General features: G+C 40.4%; 1 protein-coding gene across 6 annotated transcripts in view; it reads left to right on the top strand.

Moving 5' to 3' along the window:
- The window catches only part of LOC105472897 (solute carrier family 39 member 9), a 63,443-nt gene that overhangs the window by 28,110 nt on the left and 9,466 nt on the right, over positions 1-25,867 (top strand). For 2 of the 6 annotated variants that reach the window (XM_011726477.3, XM_011726475.2), the window contains exons 3-4: positions 13,727-13,924; positions 25,347-25,415. In XM_011726477.3, coding sequence (XP_011724779.3) covers positions 13,876-13,924; positions 25,347-25,415 — 118 coding nt within the window. In that variant the 5' untranslated portion in view covers positions 13,727-13,875. Of the gene's footprint in view, positions 1-13,489; positions 13,631-13,726; positions 13,925-16,982; positions 17,044-25,346; positions 25,416-25,867 lie in introns of all 6 variants that reach the window. The other 4 variants (XM_071099972.1, XM_071099973.1, XM_071099971.1 and 1 more) reach the window with 4 other exon arrangements.

Genomic DNA, 25,867 nt, shown 5'->3' with positions numbered 1-25,867 from the left:
ATTTTTTTTGGAGCAATAGAGTCTCCCTCTGTTGCCTAGGCTGGTCACCAATTCCAGGACTCAAGCGGTCCTCTCACATTGGTCTCCCAAAGTTCTGGGATTACAGGTGTGAGCCACCACACCCACCCCAGGTGTAGTTTAAGACTAAAATTATCTACCATGTGTTAGGTTGTATGTAGAGAAAAACTCTCTCTAACCATATTTTCCCTCTGCTCTCACATGACAACAATCATAAACACAGAAGAAAACTTCTGTGACCAGATGCGTGAGATATCTCCCCACTACCAGGCAGTGGACACCAGCCAGGTGTCCTCCAATTTAATTTAATTCTGATGCTGTCTACCTGGAGGCAGTGTCAGATCCCACAGATAGAGGACTCAGTCCCCAAGACCGCTCCCTTCTTCACCCATCAATTGCAAGCCTGGGCCTCTGGAACTGACCAACTGGCTTAAAGTTAGGGTTCCCACAACCCCGTCTTTGGGTTAATTTGTGAGAGTGGGTCACAGAACTCAGAGAAACACTTACGTTTACCAGTTTACTAAGAATGATATTTTAAAGGATACAGATAAACAGCCAAACAGCCAGATGAAGAAATACAAAGACTAAGGTATGGAAGGGTCCTGGGTGCTAGAGCTTCTGACCCTGTGGAGTTGGGGTGCACCACCCTCCTGGCACATGGATGAGTTCTTCACCTTTCTGTCAGCCCTGATATGTGTTCAGCTAGCCAGAAGTTCCCTAAACCCTGTCCTCTTGGGTTTTTATGGAAACTTCAAGATGTTAGCATTCCTCCCGTCAGGGTTTAGGATCGTACCCTCTCATGGGAGCTTAAGACCCCAAGTCCTGCCTTGGGGCAGGTGAAAAGAGGGCAGGAGAAGGTCGGAAGCCTGGTCTTGAGGCCTAACACACCCAACAGTATAACAAAAGACTGCAACAAGGGCTATGTAAGTTATGAACCAGGAACTGTGGACAAAAACCAATATATACACATACATTTGTGTGTGTGTATGTATATGTATATGTGTGTGTAGTGTATATACTTATATATACTTTGTATACATGTGTTTACATATATACACATAGGTACACACACACATAAAATAACACCATAGGTTGCATTCCCTTATTTTCAGTTTTCCTGATTTTTGACCCAAAATAATTTTTTTTTTTTTCCAGACAGGGGCTCACTCTGTCTTCCACGCTGGAGTGCAGTGGTGTGATCACTGCAGCCCTGACTTCCCCAGGCTCAGGTGACCCTCCTACCTCAGCCTCCCAAGTAGCTGGGACTGCAGGTGCATGACACCACACCCAGGTAGTTTTCAGATATTTTAATAGAGACAGGATTTCACTATATTGCCCAGGCTGGTCTCGAACCCCTGGGCTCGAGTGATCCGCCCACCTCAGCCTTCCAAAGTGCTGGGATTACAGGTGTGAGCCACTGTACCCAGCCAGAATAATTTTATGGTGTCATTTGAAAACAGATTACAAAGTGCTTTGTAGGTCTTTTCTGAAAATAAACATTCTCTTTAACCTTTCATCATAGATTAATTTCTAGCCCTAAGTCATTTAAATTTTTTAAAAAATATTTTCATTTATATATTTTATATTCACTCTTTTGGTGTACACATCTACAAGTTTTGACAGATGCATAGAGAGTGATGTTATCACCACTGCAATCAAGATACAGAATAGTTTTGTCACCCCAAAAAATATGCTTGTGCTGTCCATTTGTAATAAAATCTTTTCTCCACTCCCAACCCCTGGCAACCACTGATCTCTGTCTATATAGTTTTGCCTTTTCAGAATGTCATAAATGGAATCATGTAACCTTTGGGTCTGGCTTCTTTGCATAATGCATTTGAGGGTCAGTATATGAAGGGAAAATGTGTATTATGGAAAAACTATGCATGGATTTCAAAAAACTTTTTTGCACTAAAATAAGCTTGCGCTAACTTTTTATAACATGTCTGAACAGGATCTACTTACACTAAGAAGGTTAAGGCAGCAGTTTGAAAAGAGCCCATATCAGAGCAACATGGATTCTGCTCAGATTGAAACAAGAACAAACATCAAATTTATGGGGAAGGTTGGGTGTAAGAATGGTAAAATCACTGATGGTTTACAAAAAGTTTATGGGGACCGAGTGCGGTGGCTCACGCCCATAATCCCAGCACTTTGGGTGTCAAGGTGGGTGGATCACGAGGTCAAGAGATCGAGACCATCCTGGCCAATATGGTGAAACCCCATCTCTACTAAAAAGACAAAAATTAGCTGGGCGTGCTGGCGCATGTCTGTAATCCCAGCTACTTGGGAGGCTGAGGCAGGAGAATCGCTTGAACCCGCGAAGCGGAGGTTGCAGTGAGCCGAGATCACGTCACTGCACTCCATCCTGGCGACAGAGCAAGATTCTGTCTCAAAAAAAAAAAAGGTTTATGGGGACAGTGCCCCAAAGAATTCAGCAGTTTACAAATGGCTAACTTGTTTTAAGAAGGGACAAGATGATGTTGAAGATGAAGCCTGCAGCAGCAGACCATCCACACCTATTTTCTTTTTTTTTTTGAGACGGAGTCTTGCTCTATCGCCCAGGCTAGAGTGCAGTGGCCGGATCTCGGCTCACTGCAAGCTCCGCCTCCTGGGTTTACACCATTCTTCTGCCTCAGCCTCTCAAGTAGCTGGGACTACAGGCGCCCACCACCTCGCCTGGCTAGTTTTTTGTATTTTTTAGTAGAGACAGGGTTTCACTGTGTTAGCTAGGATGGTCTCGAGCTCCTGACCTCGTGATCCGCCCACCTCAGCCTCCCAAAGTGCTGGGATTACAGGCTTGAGCCACCACGCCCGGCCTACACCTATTTTCAAAGAAAAAATTAATTTTGTTCATGCCTTAACTAAAGAAGACCAACAATTAACAGCACAAAAATTAGCCAGCCCCATAGCCCTGTAAATTGGTTCAGCTTACACAATTCTGCCTGAAAATTTTACATTGAACAAACTTCTCACTCAGTAGATGCCAAAACGGTTGTGGCCAGATCAGCTGTAGACAAGAGCAGAGCTTTGAATGGAAATGGGACCCAAGTGGGATCAAGATCCTGGAGCATTTTTTTCGAAGAATTGTAGCAGAAGATGAAACGTGGCTTTACCAGTACGATCCTGAAGGCAAACCACATTCAAAGCAATGGCCACTGAGAAGTGGAAGTGGTCAGTGAAAGCAAAAGTGGATCGGTTAAGAGCAAAGGTCACTGGCAACAGTATTTGGGGACGTGCAAGGCATTTTACTTGTTGGTTTTCTAGAGTGCCAATGACACTGCGTATTATAAGAGTGTTTTTAAAAAGTTAGCCAAAGCGTTAGCAGAAGAATGCCCAGGAATGCTTGATCAGAGAGTCCTTCACTACGACAATGTTCCTGCTCATTGCTCTCATCAGACAAGGGCAATTTTGTGAGATTTTCAACAGGAAACTTTTGGGCACCCTCTTTATAGTCCTAAGTTGGCTCCTTCCGACTTCTTTTTGTTTCCTAATCTTAAAATCTATAAAGGGTACCCATTTTTCTTCAGTTAATAATGTAAAAAAGATTACATTGACATGGTTAAATTTCCAGGACCCTCAGTTATTTAGCGGTGAACTAAATAGCTGGTATCATCATCACTTACAAAAGTGTCTCACACTTGATAGAGCTTATGTTCAGTAATAAAGTTTGTAGTTTTAAATTTTTTAATCTTTTAATTCCATTTTTCCACAAGCTTTTTGAAGTCCCCGTATCTTGTTCTGTGTATCAATAGTTTGTACCTTTTTTTTCTGAGTAATATTTCGTTGTTTGCATGAACCATATTTGTCTATTCTTTCACCAGTTGGAAGACATATATATGGGTGGTTCCTGGTTTGGGTGACTATGAATAAAGTAACTATTAATGTACAGGTTTTTGTATGAACATGGGTTTTTATTCTTCTTGCATACTTACAAACATCAGCCTGGGCAATATAGTGAAACCCTGTCCTTACAAAAAATTAGCCACGCATGGTGCTGCACACCTGTAGTCCCAGCTACTTGGGAGACTGAGGTGGGAGGATTGCATGAGGCTGGGAGGCAGAGGTTGCAGTGAGCTGAGATTGTGCCACTGCACTCCAGCCTTGGCAACAGAGCAAGACGAAAGAATACTTACAAGTAGGATTGCTGGGTCACATGACAAATATGTGTTTAATTTCATAAAGAAACTGACAAACTCTTTCTTAAATGACTGTAATATTTTGCATTCTCATCAATAATAGGTGAGAGTTCCAGTTCTCCCCTTCCTTGTCAACACTTAGTGTTGTCTGTTTTGTTTTAGTTTTTTATTTTAGCCATTCTAATTGCAGCGTAGTGATATCTCAGTGTGGTTTTAATTTGCATTTGCCTGTGATGATGCTGAACATCTTTTCATATGCTTAATTGCCATTGTTACAGCTTCTGTGGTGATATCAAACATTTTGTTCATTTTAAAAATTGAGTTTTCTTATTATTGAGTTTTGAGAATCCTTTATATATTCTAGATACAAGTCCTTTATCAGATATGTGTTCTACAAATATTTTCTCCTAGTTCGTGGCTTATCTTTTCATTCTCTTAACAGTAACTTTTAGCAGTTTTTAATTCTGATGAAGTTCAGTTTATCAGTTACTTCTTTTGAGATTTTGCTTTTGGTGTCATATCTAAAACTCTTTGCTGAGCCCAAATTCACAAAGATACTATCTCTTTCGTTTTCTTCTAAAACTTTTATGATTTTCAGTTTTACATTTAATTCTATGATTTATTTTGATATAATTTTGAATGCAGGTGAAAGTTCATTTTTTGGCATATGGGTGGATGTTCAGTAGTTCAACACCATTTGTTGAAAAAAAAATCCCTTCTCTATTGAATTGTCTTTGCACTTTTGTCAAAAATCAATTAACTGTATTCATGTTGGTCTATTTCTGGATTCTCTATTCTGTTTTATTGGTCTGTATGTTTACCTTTTACCGGCACTACGTTGTCTTGATGTAGCTTTATAGTGAATCTTGAAATCAAGTAGTGGAGTCCTTCTTTGTTCTTAGTTTTCTTTTTTTTTTTTTTTTTTTTTGAGACAGGGTCTCACTCTGTCACCCAGGCTGGAGTGTGCAGTGGCATGATCATAGCTCACTGTAACCTTGAACTCCTGTGCTCAAACAATCCTCCCACTTCAGCCTCTCCAGCAGCTAGGACTACGGGTGCATGCCACCATGTCTGGCTAATTATTTAAACTTTTCATAGAGACAGCCTCACTCTGTTGCCCAGGCTGGTCTTGAACTCCTGGCCTCAAGCGACCCTCCTACCTTGGCTGGGGTTATAGGCATGAGCCACCCCACCCAGCCCACTTTGTTCTTATTTTTCAAGATTGTTTTGGCTTTCCATAAACTTCTTTGCCTTTCGATAAACATTTTAAAATCAGCTTGTCAAATATCTATAGAATAAATCATGCTGGGATTCCAACTGAAATTGAGTTGAATCTATAAATTTGGGGGAGAATAGACATCTTAAGAATATTGTATTTTCCAGTCCATGAGCCCTGTATATCTCTCCGTTTATTTAGATCTTCTTTGATTTATTTCATCAGTGTTGTAATTTTAGCATACAGATCGGCAGATCATTTATTGATTTATGCCTAAATATTTCAGGTTTTTAGTAATTGTAAATATTACTTTTATAATGTTTTCAATGTTTAGTATTCTAGTATATAGGAAGTTCTAGTATAAGAAATTTCATTTCGTATAGGCGCTTTTTTGTAGATTCCTTGGGATTTGCTACATAAATAATCATGTCATCTGTGAATAGGGACAGCTTAACCTTTTCCTTTCCTAGCTGCCTTTTTGTTTGTTTGTTTGTTTGTTTGTTTGTAACCTTCCTTATTGCATTGACTAGACTATCCATTATGAGATTGATTAGGAATGAAAATGAGCATTCTTGCCTTACTTTCATTCAGTCTTTCACCATTAAATATGAGGTTAGATATAGGTTTTTTATGGATTCCCTTTTTCTCTCATGTTGGCCAGGCTGGTCTCAAGCTCCTGACCTCAAGTAATCCTCCCACCTTGGCCTCCCAAAGTGCTGAGATTACTTGCATGTAATTCTTTTCTTTTTTTCTTTTTTTTGGGGGGGGAACAGAGTCTCGCTCTGTTGTCTAGACTGGAGTGCAGTGGTATGATCTTGGCTCACTGCAACCTCCATCTTCCGGGTTCAAGCAATTCTCCTGTCTCAGCCTTGCAAGTAGCTGGGATTACAGGCACCCACCACCGCGTCTGGCTAATTTTTGTATTTTTAGTGGAGACAGGGTTTCACCATATTGGTCAGGTTGGTCTTGAACTTCTGAACTCAGGTGATCCACCTGCCTCGGCCTCCCAGAGTACTGGGATTACAGGTGTGAGCCACCGCACCTGGCCTGTTCTTTTCTAAGAATTTAGGCTAGGCATCGTGGCTCACACCTGTAATCCCAGTAATTTGGGAAGCTAAGGCAGGAGGATAACTTCAGACCAGGAGTTTGAGATTAACCTGAGCTACATATCAAGACCCTCTATTTACAAAAAAAATTTAAAAATGAGGTGAGCGCAATGACTACAAAAAAATTAGGTGGCCTCAGTGACACACATAGCAGGAGGTTGAGGCTGCAGTGAGCCATGATTATGCCACTGCACTCTAGGCTGGGTGAAAGAACAAGATCCTCTCTGAAAAAAGAATTTAATGCTATAAATTTCTTTCTAAGCACTGCTTTATTTGCATCTCAAAATTTTAGTGTGCTATATTTTTATCTTTATTTAGTTTGAAATATTTTCTAATTTCTCATGCAACTTCCTCTTTTACCCATGTGTTACTTAGAATTGTGTGATTTAATTTCCAAATTTTTGAGTGGTGTTTTTTTAAAATTTGGTTGGTTGCTTTGTTTTGCCCCTGATTCTGTTACTGATTTCGAGTTTAACTTTATTATGGCAAGAGAATATACTTGGTATGATTTGAAAACTTACAAATTTGTAAATGCTTTTTTAATGGTCCAGAATATGGTTTATCTTGTGGAATGTTCCATGTACACTTGAAAAGAATGTACATTCTCTTGTTCTGTAAATTTCAGGTCAAGTTGTTTGATAATATTAGTCTTCTATATCTTTACTGATTTTCTGCTTCTATCTGTTACTAAGACAGGAGTATTGAAGTCTTCAAATATGATCGTGGATTTTTCTGTTTCTCTTCATTTCTATTAGCTTTTGCTTTATGTATGTTGAAGCTCTTTGGTTAGGTACCTACATGTTTAGGAGTGCTATGCCATGGTGAATTGGCCTTTTTAATCATTGTGTAATATCCCTCTTTATTCCTGATAATATTTCTTGTTCTCAAGTCTACTTCATCTAATTTTAATATAACCATTCAGTTTTCTCTTGATCAGTGTTTCCATGGTTGTATCTTTCCGCTCTATCCTTTTAGTTTTAGCCTGTGTCATTCATTTAAAGTGGACTTCTTACAGATGGCATATAGTTGTATCTTTTTTAAAAACTCTAGTTTGACAACCTCTGTCTTCTAATTGGTGTGTTTAGACCAGGGATTAGCAAACTTTTTCTGTAAAGCATCAAGTAGTACATATTTTAGGCTTTGTGAGCCATGTGATCTTCATTTGTACTTCTTACCTCTGCCATTGTAGCCAGATTCTCTGATCCATTCCTCTGTCCTTTGCAGTCTACTATTTTCTTTCTTTTATTTTATTTATTTATTTATTTTTTGAGACAAGGTTTTGCTCTTTTGCCCAGTCTGGAATGCAGTGGCGTGATCTGGGTTTGCTGCAACCTCTGCCTCCCCAGTTCAAGCAATGCTCCTGCCTCAGCCTCCCAAGTGGCTGAGATTACAGGGGTGTGCCACCACGCCTGGCTAATTTTTGCATTTTCAGTAGAGACGGGATTTCACCATGTTGTCCAAGCTGGTCTGGTACTCCTGACCTCAGGTGATCCACGTGCCTTGGCCTCTGAAAATTCTGGGATTATAGGCGTGAGCCACTGTGTCTGGCCATTTCCAATCTATTGTTGATCCCATCCAGTGAATTTACTACTTTAGATATTATATTTTTCAGTTCTAAAATTTCCAGTTGGTTTCTTTTTACAGTTTCTGTTTCTCTGCTGAGGACATTCATTTATTTGAGGATTTTTTACCTTTAGGCCAGGCACAGCGGGTCATGCCTATAATCCCAGCACTTTGGGAAGCCCAGGTGGGAGGATCACTTGAGCCTAGGATTTCCAGACCAGCCTGGGCAACATAGCAAGACCCTATCTCTATTTTTTAAAAATTATTTTTCAAAAAGTATGTTATCTTTAGCTTAGAGAACATAGTTAGAGTAGCTGCCTTAAATAAGTCTTTGAATGTTCCAGTATCTGAGTGATCTGTGGGTTGGGTTGATTGTCTTTTCCCTTGGTAATTGGTCAGAACTTTCTGTTTCTTTGTATGTCATAAAATTTGGTTGTATGCTGGACATTTTGAATATTATAACTTGAGAATCTGAGTCCTGTCAAAATCTCTGAAGAATGTTTGTTTCTTTTGTTTTAGCAGAAGGTTAACCTATTTAGATTCAGTCTGAAAGTTCTGTTTTTTGTTGTTGTTTTGTTTTTTGCTGATGGTTCTCATTTTAGCTGAGTTTTCAAAGCCTTTACAATGCTGCTTTGGCTATATCCTGTGTATACTGAGTTCAGGGGTGAGCCTGGGACTTGTGCCATTTATACATGGGATTAACACCTCCCTCAGCTCTTTCCTCTCCAGTGTTCCTTTCACATTCTCTTGCAAACAGACCCCCTTTTCTGTCAAGAAAGACAAGGTTTCTCTAGAGTTTTGGCTGCATGTGTTGCATATGTGGCTGCATGCAACACTGCATGTGTTGCCACCACATAGTTCTGTGTAACTTGGGCTTCTGTCAAAGGAAAGTAAGAGCAGAAAAGGCAGAACAGCATAACCAGGTTTCCCCCTATACACTTCAGACCACTGGAGTCCCTTTTTCTATTTGCTCTGGCTGGAAAGATGGGGTTTTAACTGCCTTTGTTGCTACCATGCAGTTCTGCAACTGGGTTTGCTGCAACCTCTGCCTCCCAGAAAAAGAGGAGGTAAAGAAAAAAAGGGGAGACTTTCCTGTACTTCACTACATCTTAGCAGCCTCTTTTCCTGGTCCTCTGGCCAGAAGGACAGGATCTCTCTAGAATTTTTTGCTGCTTTCCGTTCACTTGCTGTTGTTTACGTTTTGTAGTCCTGAAGTAGCTGTTTTTTGGTGTGTTTTGTTCAGTTTTTGTTGTAATCAGTGGGTGATCGACATCAAAATGCACTTACTCTAACATGGCCAGCATCAGATGTCTCCAACATTCCTTTTAAAATTTAAAATGTTAATACCCCTGTTAAAGAAATTTTTTGTTGTTTTTTTGAGACAGAGGCTCACTCTGTCACCCAGGCTGGAGTGCAGTGGCATGATCTCAGCTCACTGCACCCTCCACCTCCCAGGTTCAAGCAATTCTCTGCCTCAGCCTCCTGAATAGCTGGGATTATAGGCACCTGCCACCATGCCCGGCTAATTTTTGTATTTTTAGTAGAGATGGGGTTTCACCATCTTGGCCAGGCTGGTCTTGAACTCCTCATGTCGTGATCCACCCACCTCAACCTCCCAAAGTGCTGGGAAGAGTAACCCAAAACAAATGTGTGAGGTAACCTACCTAACCATGATATTACCTTTCAGCTAAGCTGTCTCCAAATATTTTACATCTTCATACTGATGAGTTTAGACATATCATTGTAATTTTGTTTTTGCTGCTGTACTCTCTCTTTTCTTACCCTCTTCCCTTACTCCTTTTTTTTTTTTTTTTTTAGACAGCGTTTTGCTCTTGTCACCCAAACTGGAGTGCAGTGACACCACCTTGGCTCACTGCAACCTCCACCTCCTGGGTTGAAGTGATTCTCCTGCCTCAACCTCCCTAGTAGCTGGGATTTCAGGCACCTGCCACCATGCATAACTAATTTTTGTATTTTTAGCAGAGACAGGGTTTTGCCATGTTGGCCAGGCTGGTCTTGAATGCCTGACCTTAGGTGATCTGCCTGCCTTGGCCGCCCAAAGTGCTGGGATTACAGGCATGAGCCACCGCGCCCAGCCGCCCTCTTTCTTTATTGTAGACCAAACCAACTTTTCTTCATACTTCAAGAAAGAAGTTTGTATACATGTTACTACAGCCTATGGTTTCATTCTTCTGTGGACCTTATAATTATGATAATATATTGTTTTCAGAACTCAGTATATCATGTTAACTAAGTGCTCTGATGCTTTAATAAGCATTATTAAATACTAATTAATGTAAAAAGGAACCTCTTACTCATATGTAATTATAGCTCTAAAATCACTGGAATTAGATGATTATCAGCTTTCATGTGAAAAAAAAACTATAGAAACAAGTTTTAAGAACTTCAAAGATTATTGGGTAATGCAGCAGTTTACTGTGGAGCCAAAATCTGAAAACATCTCAAAATTCTTTGGACTGTTAGAATTGGTGCTTTTAGGAAGGTAGACTATTGGGTCAAAGATGAAAATATAAATGTGATGTATTGTCAAAACTGCTATTGTCAGGCATGGCTCAATATAGATTATCTCACTCATTTTTATCTCTTCTGTAGGAATGCCATGTGTCAGATTCTTTATAGAGGTATGATTATCTGTGGCTTTGTCTATCACTTTACTCTACATTTAAATAAAATGTAGGGGGCCCTAGCCAGAACAATCAGGCAGACAAAGAAGATAGAAGGCATTCAGATTGGAAAGGAAGAAGTAGAGTTGTCTCTGTTTTCAGATGAGATGATCTTATACATAGAAATACCTAAGGACTCCATCAAAAAATTATTAGAACTAATAAACAAATGCAGTGAAGTTGCAGGATACAAAATCAGCATACAAGTATCAGTTGCATTTTTATACACTAACAATGAACTATTTGAAAAAGGAACTATGAAAACAATTTCATTCAAAATAGCATCAGAAAATAAAATAAAATAAAATACTTGGGCATAAATTTAACCACGGAGGTAAAAGATCTATGTGCTGAAAACTATAAAACATTGATTAAAGAAATTGAAGAAGATATAAGTAAGGTATTCTGTGTTCATGAATTGAAAGAATTAACATTGTTAAAATATCCATGCTACCCAAAGTGATCTACAGATTTAATGCAATCCCTATCATAATTCCAGTGGCATTTGCTATGGTTTGGGCATTTGTCCCCTCCACATCTCGTGTTGAAACGTGATCCCAGTGTTGGAGGCGGGGCCTGGCGCAAGGTGTTTGGGTCAGGAGGGTGGATCCCTCATGCACATACTGGTGTGTCCCCTTGCTAATGAGTTCTCTCTCTATAATTCAACTGGAGAACTAGTTGTTTAAAAGAGCATGGCACCCCTCCCCTCTCTCGTCTTGTGACATGTGACTCCTCTTCCCCTTCTGCAATGATTGGAAGCTTCCTGAGATCCTCAGATTCATGCCTCTTGGACAGCCTGCAGAACTGTAAGCCAAATAAACCTTAATAGAAAGAACGATCCTAAAAATTCATATGCAACCACAAAAGGCCCTGAAGTCTGGGTAATTTATAAAGGTCATTAAAGAGGTTTAATTGGCTCACAGTTCAGCATGACTGGGGAGGCCTCAGGAAACTTAAAATCATGGCAGAAAGCCAAGGGAAAGCAAGGCACCTTCTTCACAAGGTGGTGGGAAGGAAAAGTGCTGAGTGAAGAGGGGAAGGGCCCCTTAAAAACCATCAGATCTCGCAAGAACTCACCATGTAGCACACCTGTAAACCCAGCTACTCGGGAGGCTGAAGCATGAGAACCACTTGAACCCTGGAGGCACAGGATTGCAGTGAGCTGAGATCATGCCACTGCACTCCGACCTGGGTATAGAGCGAGACTCTGTCTCAAAAAGAAAAGAATAGTGTCAGGCATGGTGGCTTAAGTCTGTAATCCCAGCGCTTTGGGAGGTCAAGGTGGGCGGATCACTCGAGCTCAGGAGTTTGAGACCAGCCTGGGCAACATGGCAAAACTCCATCTCCACAAAAACAATATAAAAATTAGCAGGATTTGGTAGCTCACATCTGTAGTCCAGCTTCTCAGGAGACCGAGGCAGGAGGATGACTTGAGTCCAGGGAATGGAGGTTACTGTGAGCTGAGATTGCACTACTGTAGTCTAGCCTGGGTGAAAGGGCCATACGCTGTCTCAAAAAGAGAGAGAGAGAGAGAGAGAGAAAGAAAGAAACAGGAGAGTGCGTTGTAACTGTTGTAAGGTTGGATATTATTTTGTGAAACTGTTTTGTTTTGTTTTGTTTGTTTTATTTTTTTGAGACAGAGTCTCGCTCTGTTGCCAGGCTGGAGGGCAGTGACGCGATCTCGGCTCACTGCAACCTCCGACTCCCTGGTTCAAGCAATTCTTTTGCCTCAGCCTCCTGAGTAGCTGGGATTATAGGCATGTGCCACCATGCCCAGCTAATTTTTGTATTTTTAGTAGAGATGGGGTTTCACCATGTTGGCATTGATCTCCTGACCTCGTGATCTGCCTGCCTTGGCCTCCCAAAGTGCTGCGATTACAGGCATGAGCCATTGCACCTGGCCTGTTTTGTTTTTAAGAGAGAGGGTCTCTAGGCTGGGCACAGTGGCTCATACTTGTAATCCCACCACTTTGGGAGGTCGAGGTGGGAGGATCATCTGAGCCCCATATTTCAAGACCAGCCTAGGCAACATGGGGAGACCCCATTTCTACAAAAAATTTTTCAAATTAGCTGGTTATGGTGGTACTTGCCTGTGGTTTCCCAGTTACTTGGGAGGCTGAGGTAGGAGAATTGCTTGAGCCCGGGAGGTGGAGGGTACAGTGAGCTATAATTTGCACCACTGTTGCACTCCAGCCTGGGTGAAAGATGAGACCTTGTCTCAATTTTTTTAAAAAGGGTTAAACTGCTTAATCTGATTATAAATTATAAATATCTAGTATGTTATTCTCTATTCATGAAATATAGCAAAGGTAAGCATTTTGGCCTTGAAGCATTATGTTTTAAGTGACAAATATGTTACTGTAAACTGGGATTATCAACTGGCCAAGTATCATTTGCTGCAATTCAGAGTCTCCCAGCCTCCATATTTCTAGAACTGAATTTAGACTGAAGGATGTGCCTCTTAAACTGCTCTGCCCTTTTGGTTTCTTGCTGGCAATTGTCTGCTGATATTTTATAAAGCTAAAAATTTTCTACTCAATTTGTTCCTTATTTGAAATTTTTATATCAACCTAGGTATAAACTAGATGAATTTGATTGCAATTATTTTCATTGTTACTGCTCTTCATTTGCCTATTTTCATCAGAATAAAACAGTGTATTTTCTGGTGAGATTGGCGTGAATTTCTCAGAGGAATATTTGGGGATGGTGTCCCTTTGGGAATATGATTGCTTTCTTGCATGGTGATTTGCTTCCACTTCCCAGGTTTTGAGAATAATAGGCAGTCAGAAGGTCTGCATGCCAAAGGCAGAAGACATTTGGGAATTTTTTCATCATGAACTTTAAGTTGAAGGAGTTAATGATTGGCTGGATTACAATATAGAAAGTGGATGTCTTTACAGTAAAGTAAGTAGAGCTTGAAATACAAAGAATAGAAACTCCTACATGAAAATGTTTTTAGGGGAAAAACATATTTGCTCTTTATGGTTTATTCTGCTCTAGGAAAACACCACCAAGCAAGTGAAACACATGATGTGATTGCATCAGACAAAGCAGCAGAAAAATCAGTTGTCCATGAACATGAGCACAGCCACGACCACACACAGCTGCATGCCTATATTGGTGTTTCCCTCGTACTGGGCTTCGTTTTCATGTTGCTGGTGGACCAGATTGGTAACTCCCATGTGCATCCTACTGACGGTGAGTGGCTCCAAGGCTTTCTGGGCAGTGCAATACATTTGCAGTTTAGAAAGTTAAAAATGATCAAATATTTTAGTCTGTATCAGTGGCCGTATTTAGTGCTAAAACTCTTGTCTTCCTTGGGTTCTAGTGAACATTTAACTAAGTGGGGAGAGCTAGTGAGTTGTGGCATGTGGCACAAATAAGTGTTTATTGGTTTATTACTTTGCTTGTCTTAAAGCTGCCACATTTGGTTGAGAGTCTAGGGCAGAAGTTCTTAACTTAGTTTTTTGCTATGGAGCCCTTAGGAAGTCTAAAGACTGTGGACCTTTTATTGGAATATTGTTTTTAAATGTGTAAAACATAGTACATAGGATCACAGAGAAAACCACCTATGTTGAAATACAGTTACTAAAACAACAGAACAAATTTGTGATATAGTAATGTATATCTTTATCAGTGCATTAAAGAATGAGATAATACATTTAAATCCTAAACAAGTTAGAGTTGAATTATATTTTCTAGGACATTAGTATGCTAGCTATTACATAATAATATGCTTGGCTTAAGAACATTAAATTATGAGGTAGTCTGTAACAAGGCAACATGTATGTCAAGTTAAACATCTAGTTGATTTTGAGTTTTTGTTTTGTTGGTTATTGGTGTAGAAAATCTTGGATTTACAAAGGTATTTTCTTACAAATGTACCTAAATGCATTTGTAGCTTGCTTTTTAAGGAATCATAAGCTTCTCTAAAGGACAGCTAGAATTCCCCAAGACTTTTCAAATTTAACTCCAGTCATAGTTACTATTTTGTTTTAAGATCAATGAATTCATCTTTGGCTAGGTCAACATTTTTTGTACAATTTATATTAATAAAGGATTCTGATACATGATACACATTGATCCCATGGTGATAGAAATAAATTTGAGAGTTATAAAACTTCTCCAAGGATTGATTTGTAGACATCTTTTTTCAGATATGTCAGCAGGGAATTTTGCAGGTAGGAAATATTGGAAAGCGACATAAATATCTTGGTCCCAGTGGGAGAGCCCTGTGACTGTCGCTGTTTGGTGGCTGAGTGGCTGTTAGATGCAGAGCTACTTGATCGTTGTCCAGCTCTGCCACATGAGCATCTGCAGACAGGAAAGCTGTAGTCATGCAGCGTGGCAGCAGTTCTCTAAGTCCTTAAAGTAGTGATGAGTGAAAACGATAATTTAAAGATAATCTACAACCGTAAAATAACCTGATTAGTCTGATTTCTACTGGGCAGTAAAGATAGTGCTGATACTGCTTATGGTTTATTGTCTACATTCATAACTAAAGGAAATGCAGGGCCAGTTGCAGTGACTCACCTGTAATCCTAGCACTTTGGGAGGCCAGGATGGGCAGATCCTTTTGAGTTCAGGAGTTTGAGACCAGCCTGGGCAACATGGCAAAACCCCATCTCTACAAAAAATACAAAAATTAGCTGAGCACAGTGGTGCGCACCTGTAGTCCCCACTACTAGGGGGACTGAGGCGGGAGGAATGCTTAAGCCCAGGAGGTTGAGGCTACAGTGAGCCGAGGTCACGCCACTGTACTCCAGCCTGGGTGACAAAGTGAGACCCTGTCTCAAAAATAATAATGATAATAAAAGTAAAGGAAATGTGGCCAGGCGTGATGGCTCATGCCTATAATCCCAGGACTTTGAGAGGCTGAGGGGGAAGGATCACTTGAGATCAGGAGTTCAAGACCAGCCTGGGAGACGTGGTGAGACCCCATCTCTACAAAAAAAAAAAAAATTACCCAGGCACGATGGGGCATGCCTGTAGTTGCAGCTACTCAGGAGGCTTAGGTGGTAAGATTACTTGAGCCCAGGAGGTTGAGGCTACATTGAGCCACGATCACACCAATGCATTCCAGTTCAGCCTGAGCAGGAGAACAAGATCCCATCTCAAAAAAAAAAAAAAGATAAAGGAAATGCTAAATTTCAGAGGTTAGTAAAAATAAAAACGCATTTTTTTCAAGTTAAAGTCACAGACATCCCCTGAATTCTACCTGTACTCACCTCTATAGACCCCAGGCTAAGAATCTTTGGTCGACAGAAAAATCTGCAGAAAAGCAGGCAAAAAACATGAACAGATGATCACAATAAGATATTAAAATGGCCCTTAAACGTATAAAAAAATGTTCAGTTTCACTTGAATACAAATCAGAGCTATGCTGAGATACCATTTCTTACCTGTCAGGCGAAAGTTCAGAAGCTTAACAATACACCTGACTGGCAAAGCTGTGATAGAATAGGCACTCATATATTGGGGTGCCAATGCAAAATGGTACAATACCCATGGAGAGGAATTTAGCAATATCTAACAAAACCACATATGTATTTACCCTTTGACCAAAAACCCCACTTCTAGGGATTTACTCAAATACAGCTCCAATATGAAAATACATATGCACAAGATTATTCAATGCAGCATTATTTATCATTGGAAAATACTTAAATGTTCGGTCATGGAGATTGGCTGAATGAACTATGGTATGTACCATAATGGAGTACCATGTAGCTGTAGAAAAGAATAAAGATTCAGGCGGAGCACAGAGGCTCACCCCTTTAATCCCAGCATTTTGAGAGGCTGAGGTAGGTTGATTACTTGAAACTGGAATTCAAGGCTGCAATGAGCTATGATCGCATAACTGCACTCCAGCCTGGGTGACAGTGTGAAACCCTGTCGCTCTAAAAAAAAATAATAAAAGAATAAAGATTCAGGTATCTGTGAACTGATAGGGAGAGATTCCCAGGAGGTATTGTTAAATGGAAAAAAAAAAAGCAAAAAATGTAATGATCATCTAGCGTATATTATGTTTTGTGTAAGAAAGAAGGGGAAATAAGAAAAACATACAGTTGACCCTTGAACAATATGGGTTTGAACTGTGTGAGTCCATTTATACATAGATTTTCTTTCAATAAAAGTTACACCGAGTGTGTCTGCCTCTCCTGCCTCCCCTTCCACCTCCTTCACCTCTTCTACCTCTGCCTCCCTTGAGACAGAAAGACCGACCCCTCCTCTTCCTCCTTGTCCTCCTCCTCAGCCTACTCAGTGTGAAGATGATGAGGATGAAAACCTTTATGATGATCCACTTCTACTTAATAGTAAATATATTTTCTCTTTCTTATGATTTTTAAATAATGTTTACCTAGCTTACTTTTTTGTAAAAATAGAGTATTAACACATATAACAAAATATATATTAATCGACTTTGTTATCATTAAGACTTCTGATCATCAGTAGGCTATTAGTAGTTAAGTTTTTGGGTGGTGAAAAGTTATATGTGGATTTTTGACTGTGTAGGGGGTCAGCACTCCAGCCTCCACATTGTTCAGTGCAGTGGTCAACTGTATCTACTTAGCTTTACAAAAAAGAGACAGAAGAACTGGCTAGCAAACAAAAGATATTTATTAACTGCATGGGGTAGGGTGGAGGGTATGAGAGGGCAGAAGGTTTAGGGAGCACATGATATTCCCCTGAGCATGCCTTTTTGGTATAGTTCTGACTTTTGGAAACATGTTAATATTCTACATATTCAAAAAATAGAATGAAACCAATACAGATGGGAGCACTAACTCCCATACAACAGATGAATTGTATTTCAAATGAATAATACAGTCACACTGAAGGGATTTTAAAAAAACTAATTCAAGTAAATTATGAGTGTAGTATTTGACTGTATATGTTTAGTCTTGGGTAGAGCTGGGAGAAAACTATAAACAAATACTGAACTCGTTGTTGTTGTTATTGTTGTTTTGTAATGGAATGGGCAAAACTGTTCTGAAGCTGCTTTAGATGTTTTATAGGATTGAGTAAATGGGTCGTGTTGATGTTGGTGGAGTCAGGGTTCTAAGTGTGGAAGAAGGAACACACAAGTATGGAGTGGAGCAAGGCAAGAAAGAACCCCTATAGGGATGGATTGGAATTGGAGGTATTGGACTCAGGATTTCTAAATGTATTTGTTTATGTATATATATTTGTATATACATGTATGTACATATATATGTCCTAGCTGTGTCTGGAGATGGGGCCTAGAACTAAAGACATCCCACTATCATGAGCATGCCGGGGCTCTTCAGAGAAGAATCAGGACTGATTCTAGGACAGGGGCAGGGTAAGTACAAGTGAGCTTGGAACATCTAGTACTGAAAAAAACAGAAGGAAGGAAGAAGATGGGAGCATGTCATAGGATATAGGAACCCTCTTAAAAGAGTTCCCACTGGCCACATCTGGGATAAGTTGAGCACCAACATAATTAAGAACAGTAATAAAGCATAAACCATTCAAAAAATGGGAATCTGGCCGGGCGCGGTGGCTCACACCTGTAATCCCAGCGCTTTGGGAGGCCAAGGCGGGTGGATCACCTGAGGTTAGGAGTTCAAGACCAGCCTGACCAACATGGTGAAACCCCATCTCTACTAAAAATAAAAAATTCACCAGGTATGGTGGCACACACCTGTAATTCTAGCTACTAGGGAAGCTGAGACAGGAGAATTGCTTGAACCTGGGAGGTGGAGGTTGCAGTGAGCCAAGATTGTGCCGTTGCACTCCATCCTCGGAGACAAGAACGAAACTCCATCTCAAAAAAAAAAAAAAAAAAAAAAAAAAAAGAAAATGGGAATCCATGAGCCCACCTGATATCATATATATGTTATATATTATATAATATATAATATATAATTAATAATATAATTAACAATACATATATAATATATAATATATTATATGTATTATATTGTATATTAATTATTTTAATATAATATATAATATACATATAATATATAATGTTATATATAATATATTTTTATATATATATTATATATGGGGAAAGAGAGAGCATGCATTTGCTTATAGTAGAATGCTTAATGCCAATTGTTAAATGTAGAAAAAGTGCTGGAGTTGGAAAAATGCTCACTTTTGCAACCCTCAGTAAAGGTTGACTCAGGCACACATCATCAATGAATGTTAAATGTAGGGGGAAATTTTTATTTCCTTATTGGCTTCAAGGGGAAAGAAGTAGCTAAATGAAGAAATCAGGTGATACCTTGATTGGATAGTCAAAATTAAGGTCACAAGCATTCTGCTTTTGATACGGCCAAGTAAGCTCTCAGATCAGCCTCCTTACAGGTAACTAAAAACACTGGACAGAATTAAAAAAACCACAAGCTAAAGACAGTGGAGAGCGACCCAAAGCAAGCAAATTCTGGAGGGGAGTCAGCACTTGGAACAGGGTGCATTTCCTATTTTTACTGCTTTTAGTAGTCAGCACCCTGTGGACAGCTAAATCTCTGATAGAAAACTCAATCTTTCTAGACTGAAGAACCAGAGGACAGAGTTCAGGAGTTTCAGTGGTTACAGCACTGAAAATAAGGGAGAATCCTAGAAAGAAGAGAAACTCACCCCCAAATTCTGTATATGAACTGCCTCGGTCTCTAGCTGACCCTGAACCATGCTTTCATGGGCAAACTCCAGGTAACTCAACTGAAGATAATTATGAACTAAACTGGGCTGGCTGCAGTGGCTCATGCCTGTAATCCCAGGACTTTGGGAGGCCAAGGTGGGTGAATGGGTTAAGCCCAGGAGTTTGAGACCAGCCTGGTCAACATGGCAAGACGTTTTTTCTACAACAAATACAAAAATTAGCTGGGTGTGGCGACCTGTGTTTGTAGTCCCAGCCACTTAGGAGACTAAGGTGGGAGGGTAGCTTGAGCCCAGGACAGGGAGGTTACAGTGAGCCAACGAGCCAAGATTGTGCCACCGCACTCCAGACTGGGCAACAGAGGGAGGCCCTGTCTCAAAAAACAAAAACCAAACAAAACACACACACATACACACACGCACACACACACAAAATTAAACTGAAAATTGAGCAGCAACCCAAAAGGACAGTTTGCAGTTTTAATCCAACCAAATTACTTAAAGCAAAACAAACAAAAAAGTCACTCTTTGGAGGAATATAACAAAGTCTGACTAGCCACGAGATAATGTTGGCAATGTCCAGGATATAATTCAAAATTAACACCACCAGTGAGCAGCAGATGTACATCCTGCACCTCTAGATGTGATACCCTGAGAAGCATCATCACCTTTATAACAGTTCATCCAGGAACCCATAGTCTAAGGACATACACACAAAAGTTTTTTATTACTAAAAAAACAAGAAAGGAAGAGAATATATTATCCAAAAATGGCAATGTCATAAAAGTCAAAGGGAGAGAAAATGTTCCAGATGAAAAGAGACTAAAGAGTTACAACTCAGTGAAATGTGTAATTCTCTACCGGAGCCTTCCTGGAAAGGAAACATGCGCTGAAGTAAGTGCTTATTGAGCAGTTGACAAAATTACAACATGCAAGAAAATTAGAAAAAGTGTCAATGTTGATAACTATACTGTGATTATGTAAGAAAGTATCTTTTCTCTTAGAAAATACACATTGAAGTATCTGGGGATAAAGGGTTTTTGATGTGTGTGTGCTACTTACTTTTAAATGTTACAGAAAAAGAATGTGTGTGTGTACAGAGAGCATGAGTATAAATGATGAAGCAAATGGGGCAAAATGTTAGTCATTAGGTCCATCTGAGAAAAGGATGTATGAATTTTTTATAACTATTCTTGCAACTTTACCGAAGGTTTAAAATTATTTCCAAATTAGGGTTTAAACAAATTATGGGATTGAGCTTAAAACAAAACAAACTGTTTTTGGTCTAGAAGGGTTTTTAATCTCCTTGTATTTACTATGTGTTAATATTTTTTTCCATAGAGTTATATTTTTTAATAAAATCTTATCTTGGAAAGTTGATGTAGGAATAAGTGGTTTTATTCACATGCCTTATTCCAAACAGCAGATGAGAAGCACCGTTGGGTGGTATTGGACTCTGGCTGTATTACATAGTTGGCCACACTGGGCTCCAAGACATTTTTCTTGTGATTCTTGCCAGTTTCAATTTAAAGTAGGCTGGGCGTGGTGACTCACGCCTGTAATCCCAAGCGATTTGAGAGGCCAAGACGGGAAGATTGCTTCAGCCCAGGAGTTTGAGACCAGCCTGGACAACAAAGCAAGACCCCGTCTCTACAAAAATCTTAAAAATTAGCTGGGCACGGTGGCATGTGCCTGTAATCCCAGTTACTTGGGAGGCTGAGATGGGAGGATTGCTTGAGCCCAAGAATTCAAAACTGCAGTGAGCTATGATTGTGCCACTGTACTTCAGCCTGGGTGACAGAGGAAGACCCTGTGTCTTAAAAAAAGAGAGAGAGGCCGGGCGCGGTGGCTCAAGCCTGTAATCCCAGCACTTTGGGAGGCCGAGACGGGCGGATCACGAGGTCAGGAGATCGAGACCATCCTGGCTAACATGGTGAAACCCTGTCTCTACTAAAAAATACAAAAAACTAGCCGGGCGAGGTGGCGGGCTCCTGTAGTTCCAGCTACTCGGGAGGCTGAGGCAGGAGAATGGCGTAAACCGGGGAGGCGGAGCTTGCCGTGAGCAGAGATCCGGCCACTGCACTCCAGCCTGGGCGACAGAGTGAGACTCCGTCTCAAAAAAAAAAAAAAGAGAGAAAGAGAAACAAGGATGGTCGAATTTCACACTTGTGAACCTATAGTTGAGGGAGTTGTAAGTTTCTCCTACCTGACCTTATTCATGGTCAGGACAGTGTTGTGAGTTCAAGAACAGACAGTAACTGCAGAAGGTAATGACCTTTTCTGTTTTCTGATCCTGGGAAGGGGTGAGTGGCTCTAGTTTCCCTCTGACATCCTGGTTTTGTGTGTGTGTGTGTATGTGTGTGTGTACATAATGTGAATGTTTGCTTATGCGGGAAAGGAAGGGGACCGGGCACAGTGGCTCACACCTGTAATCCCAGCACTGGGAGGCCAAGGCAGGTGGATCATGAGGTCTGGAGTTTGAGACCAGCCTGGCCAACATGGTGAAACCTTGTCTGTACTAAAAATACAAAAAAAAATTAGCTGGGCGTGGTGGCGGGTGCCTGTAATCCCAGCTACTTGGGAGGCTGAGGCAAGGAGAATCACCTGAACCTGGGAGGCAGAGGTTGCAGTGAGCCAAGATCGCGCCACTGCACTCCAGGGCAGGTGACAATGCAAAATTCCGTCTCAAAAAAAAAGAAGGAAGGAAGGAAGAAAGATATCCTGGTACTTTCTCAGAATCCTTGATCTGCCAAAGAGAAATGTGGAAAATAATGAAATGGTCACTTCACTTCTTTGTGTTTCGAAACATGTATGTAAATGTAAACATGTTAAATATGTAAAATAAAATTTTTCCTCCTCAGTAAGTTGAAAGAAATTTCCATTTAACAAATGATTTTTTTAAAAAAAAACCTGATTCTAAAGATATATATGGTGATTGGTGGGCCAGGCACAATGGCGCAGGCCTGTAATTCCAGCACTTTGGGAAGCCAAAGTGGGAAGATGACTTGAGGTCAGGAGTTTGAGACCAGCCTGGACAACACAGCGAGACCCATCTCTACAAAAAAGTACTTTAAAAATTAGCCAGGGCATAGTGGCACTTGCCTGTAGTCACAGCTACTCAGGTGACTGAGGTGGGAGGGAGAATCACTTCATTTCGAGGCAGCAGTGAGCTATGATCGCACCATGTCACTCCAGCCTGGGCAACAGAGCAAGACTCTGTCTCTAAAAAAGTAAAATGTATGGGCCCAGTAGTGCCCTGTAATCCTATACAGAGAATTAAATGTAGCTTGTGTTCCTTTATCCTTCTTTCTCTTTTATCTCTGAAGTCATTGTTTTTGCTGGCTTTCATGTGTGATGACCTGGTTTTACCTATTTTCTGCAGAGTTTTATGGATTATAAAATGTCAATGAAAGTATATTTATTAAATTTATGCTAAGTGACCGTCTTTATAGGTTTATAAAAGCTTTCTAATTTTAAAGCCTCTAATTGTTGAAGATCCTAAGTGTAACTGGACGATAAGGCTTTGTATAAAGAAAAGGCCAGAGCCAGCTTGCACACAGTGTAATTTGACTGTTCCTTCCAGTTCAGGGTAACATTGAGCTGTTTGCTGGCTCAGAGTGACTAGGGTCTTTAGCTTCCCTTCTTTGCAGTGTTTTAATAAGAAAATATCATTTATTAATAAGAGGTAATATGTCACTTTACTTGTGTACTTTTTCCATTGTAAACCCCTTCCTTTTGTGTGCTGGACTCCTAAGAAGATTAAATCCCCTATAACTTACTTGACTGATGTTCATCTGTCATTTTACCTGGCATTCTGATGTCTGCATCTTTTAACTTTACTTATTTATATGTTTCCTATAATAGCACTAACATCTTTATTTAATACACACAAATACTTTTCTCACTCTTCAGCAAGGATTTATTAAGTAACTATTGGGTGCCTAGTGCTGTGCTACATTCTGTCAGACATGTTAAAGGAAAAGAGAGGTAGAAAATTTAATGCTTTAGCGTTTACAGTCCATCTGGGGATATAAAACATTTAGGTGAAAATGGCTTTCTATATCTGAGGTGGTAATATAGAAGAACCTTTGAAGTAGCGTGTGGAGACTGCCCGCATAGATCACTAGGTCTAGGCAAGGGGAGAGTTGCTTTGAGCTGGAATCAGTTTTTTAAATTTATTTTTTATTTTTATTTTGAATTTGTCTTGAGACAAGGTGTTGCTCTGTCACCCAGGCTGGAGTCCAGTGGCATGAGCATAACATGTTGCAGCCTTAAACTCCTAGGCACAAGTGATCCTTCTGCCTTAACCTCCTAGATACCTGGGACTACAGGCATGCACCACCACACTTGGCTAAATTTTAAAAATTTTGTAGAGATAGGGTCTTGTGATTTTGCCCAGGCTGGTCTCAAACTCCTGGCCTCAAGAGATCCTCCTACCTCAACTTCCCAAGCTGCTGAGATTACAGGTGTAAGCCACCATGCTTAGTCTTCAATTTTTTATTCTTTCTTGAAGTTCTGTAGTTAGACTTTGAATGGTGTCCAAGTTTGGGTTAACAAGCTGGTAAGTTCAGTATGTGCCAAGAATTACAGGTGAGGAGACTTGGGGAAAGGAGAATAAGAATGTTTTGTTTGATGGTGTTAAGCAAACTGGTTTAACTAGACTGGACGTTGAGAAATAAGTTGGAACTAGTTGATAAAGGGCTTAAGAACCTACCTAATATAGCAGTTTGCCCTGAATTTGAAAAGCAGCAGATTCTTAACTGGTAACTGACACATCAGAAAGGTGGTGGGTTTTTTTGTTTGTTTGTTTTTGAGACGGAGTTTCACGCTTGTTGCCAAGGCTGGAGGGCAATGGCATGATCTCGGCTCATTGCAACCTCTGCCTCCTGGGTTCAAGCAGTTCTCCTGCCTCAGCCTCCCAAGTAGCTGAGATTACAGGCTCCTGCCACCACACTCAGCTACTTTTTGTAGTTTTTAGTAGAAACGGGGTTTCCCCATGTTGGTCAGGCTGGTCTCAAACTCCTGACCTCAGGTGATCCACCCGCCTCAGCCTCCTAAAGTGCTGGGATTATAGGTGTGAGCCACTGTGCCCGGCCAAGGATGGTGTTTTCAAAAGATGAGTCTGACACAGATGTGTAGGATGAATTATATTAGGGAAAAATGAGAGTAGAGAACCTGTTGCTAATTTAGGTTTGAGTGCTGAAAATTTAGGTTAGGGTGATGGCAATACAAATGTGACAGATGTTAGAATGAAGATAAAGTTGCAGGATGCCAGGAAAGAGATAGATAATGACAGTTAGATAGGTCTGGAAATAAATGATCAGAGGCCATAGAGCACTTGCCTTGGAATAGTAGAGGAAGAGGATTAAGGAATAGGAGGAAGTTGGGGCCGTTGGGGGTTACACATTTCAGTGATTTTTCTGTTAAGGTAAGGCTGAGTCAGATGAAGAGTTCCCTCTTAGCCACCTCTTCAGGACAGGGAAATCTTCTAAGGGTTTGAAGCAGAAAGAAAAAAGATAGTGGCTCAGTGCGGTGGCTCATGCCTATAATCTCAGCACTTTGGGAGGGTGAGGCGGGCAGATCATTGGAGGTCAGGAGTTCGAGACCAGCCTGACCAATGTTAGTGAAACCCTGTCTCTACTAAAAATACAAAAAATAGCTGGGCATGGTGGTGCCTGCCTGTAATCCCAGCTATTGGGGAGGCCTAGGCAGGAGAATCACTGGAGATGATTCAGGAGGTGGAAGTTGCAGTGAGCTGTGATCAAGCCACTGTACTCCATCCGGCCTGGGTGACAGAGTGAGACTCCATCTTAAAAAAAAAAAAAAGAAAAAAAAAAATTAGAAAAAAGATAGCAGTGAGGAAAATAATAATCTACTTTAAGAGCTTTCACTTTCTGTTCTGGAGGTGAAATTCTTTCACCTCTAGACCAGTGTTTGAACAGTTTCTGTCTCACATAGCTTAACGCTGTCTTTCTCATTTTCACTTTAGATCCAGAAGCAGCAAGATCTAGCAATTCCAAAATCACCACCACGCTGGGTCTGGTCGTCCATGCTGCAGGTAGGGTTGGATTGCAGTGGAACTTCTTTGTTTTCTAAACACTGCGGTCACACAGGGGAGACCTTAGTGTTTATATTTCAGGGACTGTCCTCATTGAATGCTCTTGGACTGGCCTTTGAGGAAAGCATTTCTTAATGAAGTCCTCTGACACAAGCACAAGCCTGGTGTGCTCAGTGTCACGGGTTTGCAAGCTAAGAATGGTGTCTATACTTTTTAATGGTTTAAAAAAAAAAAAAAGAGGAACATACTGTAGCACTTGAGAATTATATAATTCAAATTAAGGAAGTTTTATTGGAACACAGCCTTGCCCATGTTATTTGTGTATTATCTGTGACAATGAATTCGATTAGGGAAAAATGAGAGTAGGGAACCTATTGCTAATTTAGGTTTGTTTGAGTGATGAAAATTTAGATTAGGGTGATGGCAGTAAAAAATGGAGAAAGGCAAATGTG

This window comes from Macaca nemestrina, chromosome 7, assembly GCF_043159975.1.
Source record: "Macaca nemestrina isolate mMacNem1 chromosome 7, mMacNem.hap1, whole genome shotgun sequence".
Taxonomy (NCBI): domain Eukaryota; kingdom Metazoa; phylum Chordata; class Mammalia; order Primates; family Cercopithecidae; genus Macaca; species Macaca nemestrina.
This window is presented reverse-complemented; position numbering and strand designations above follow the sequence as displayed.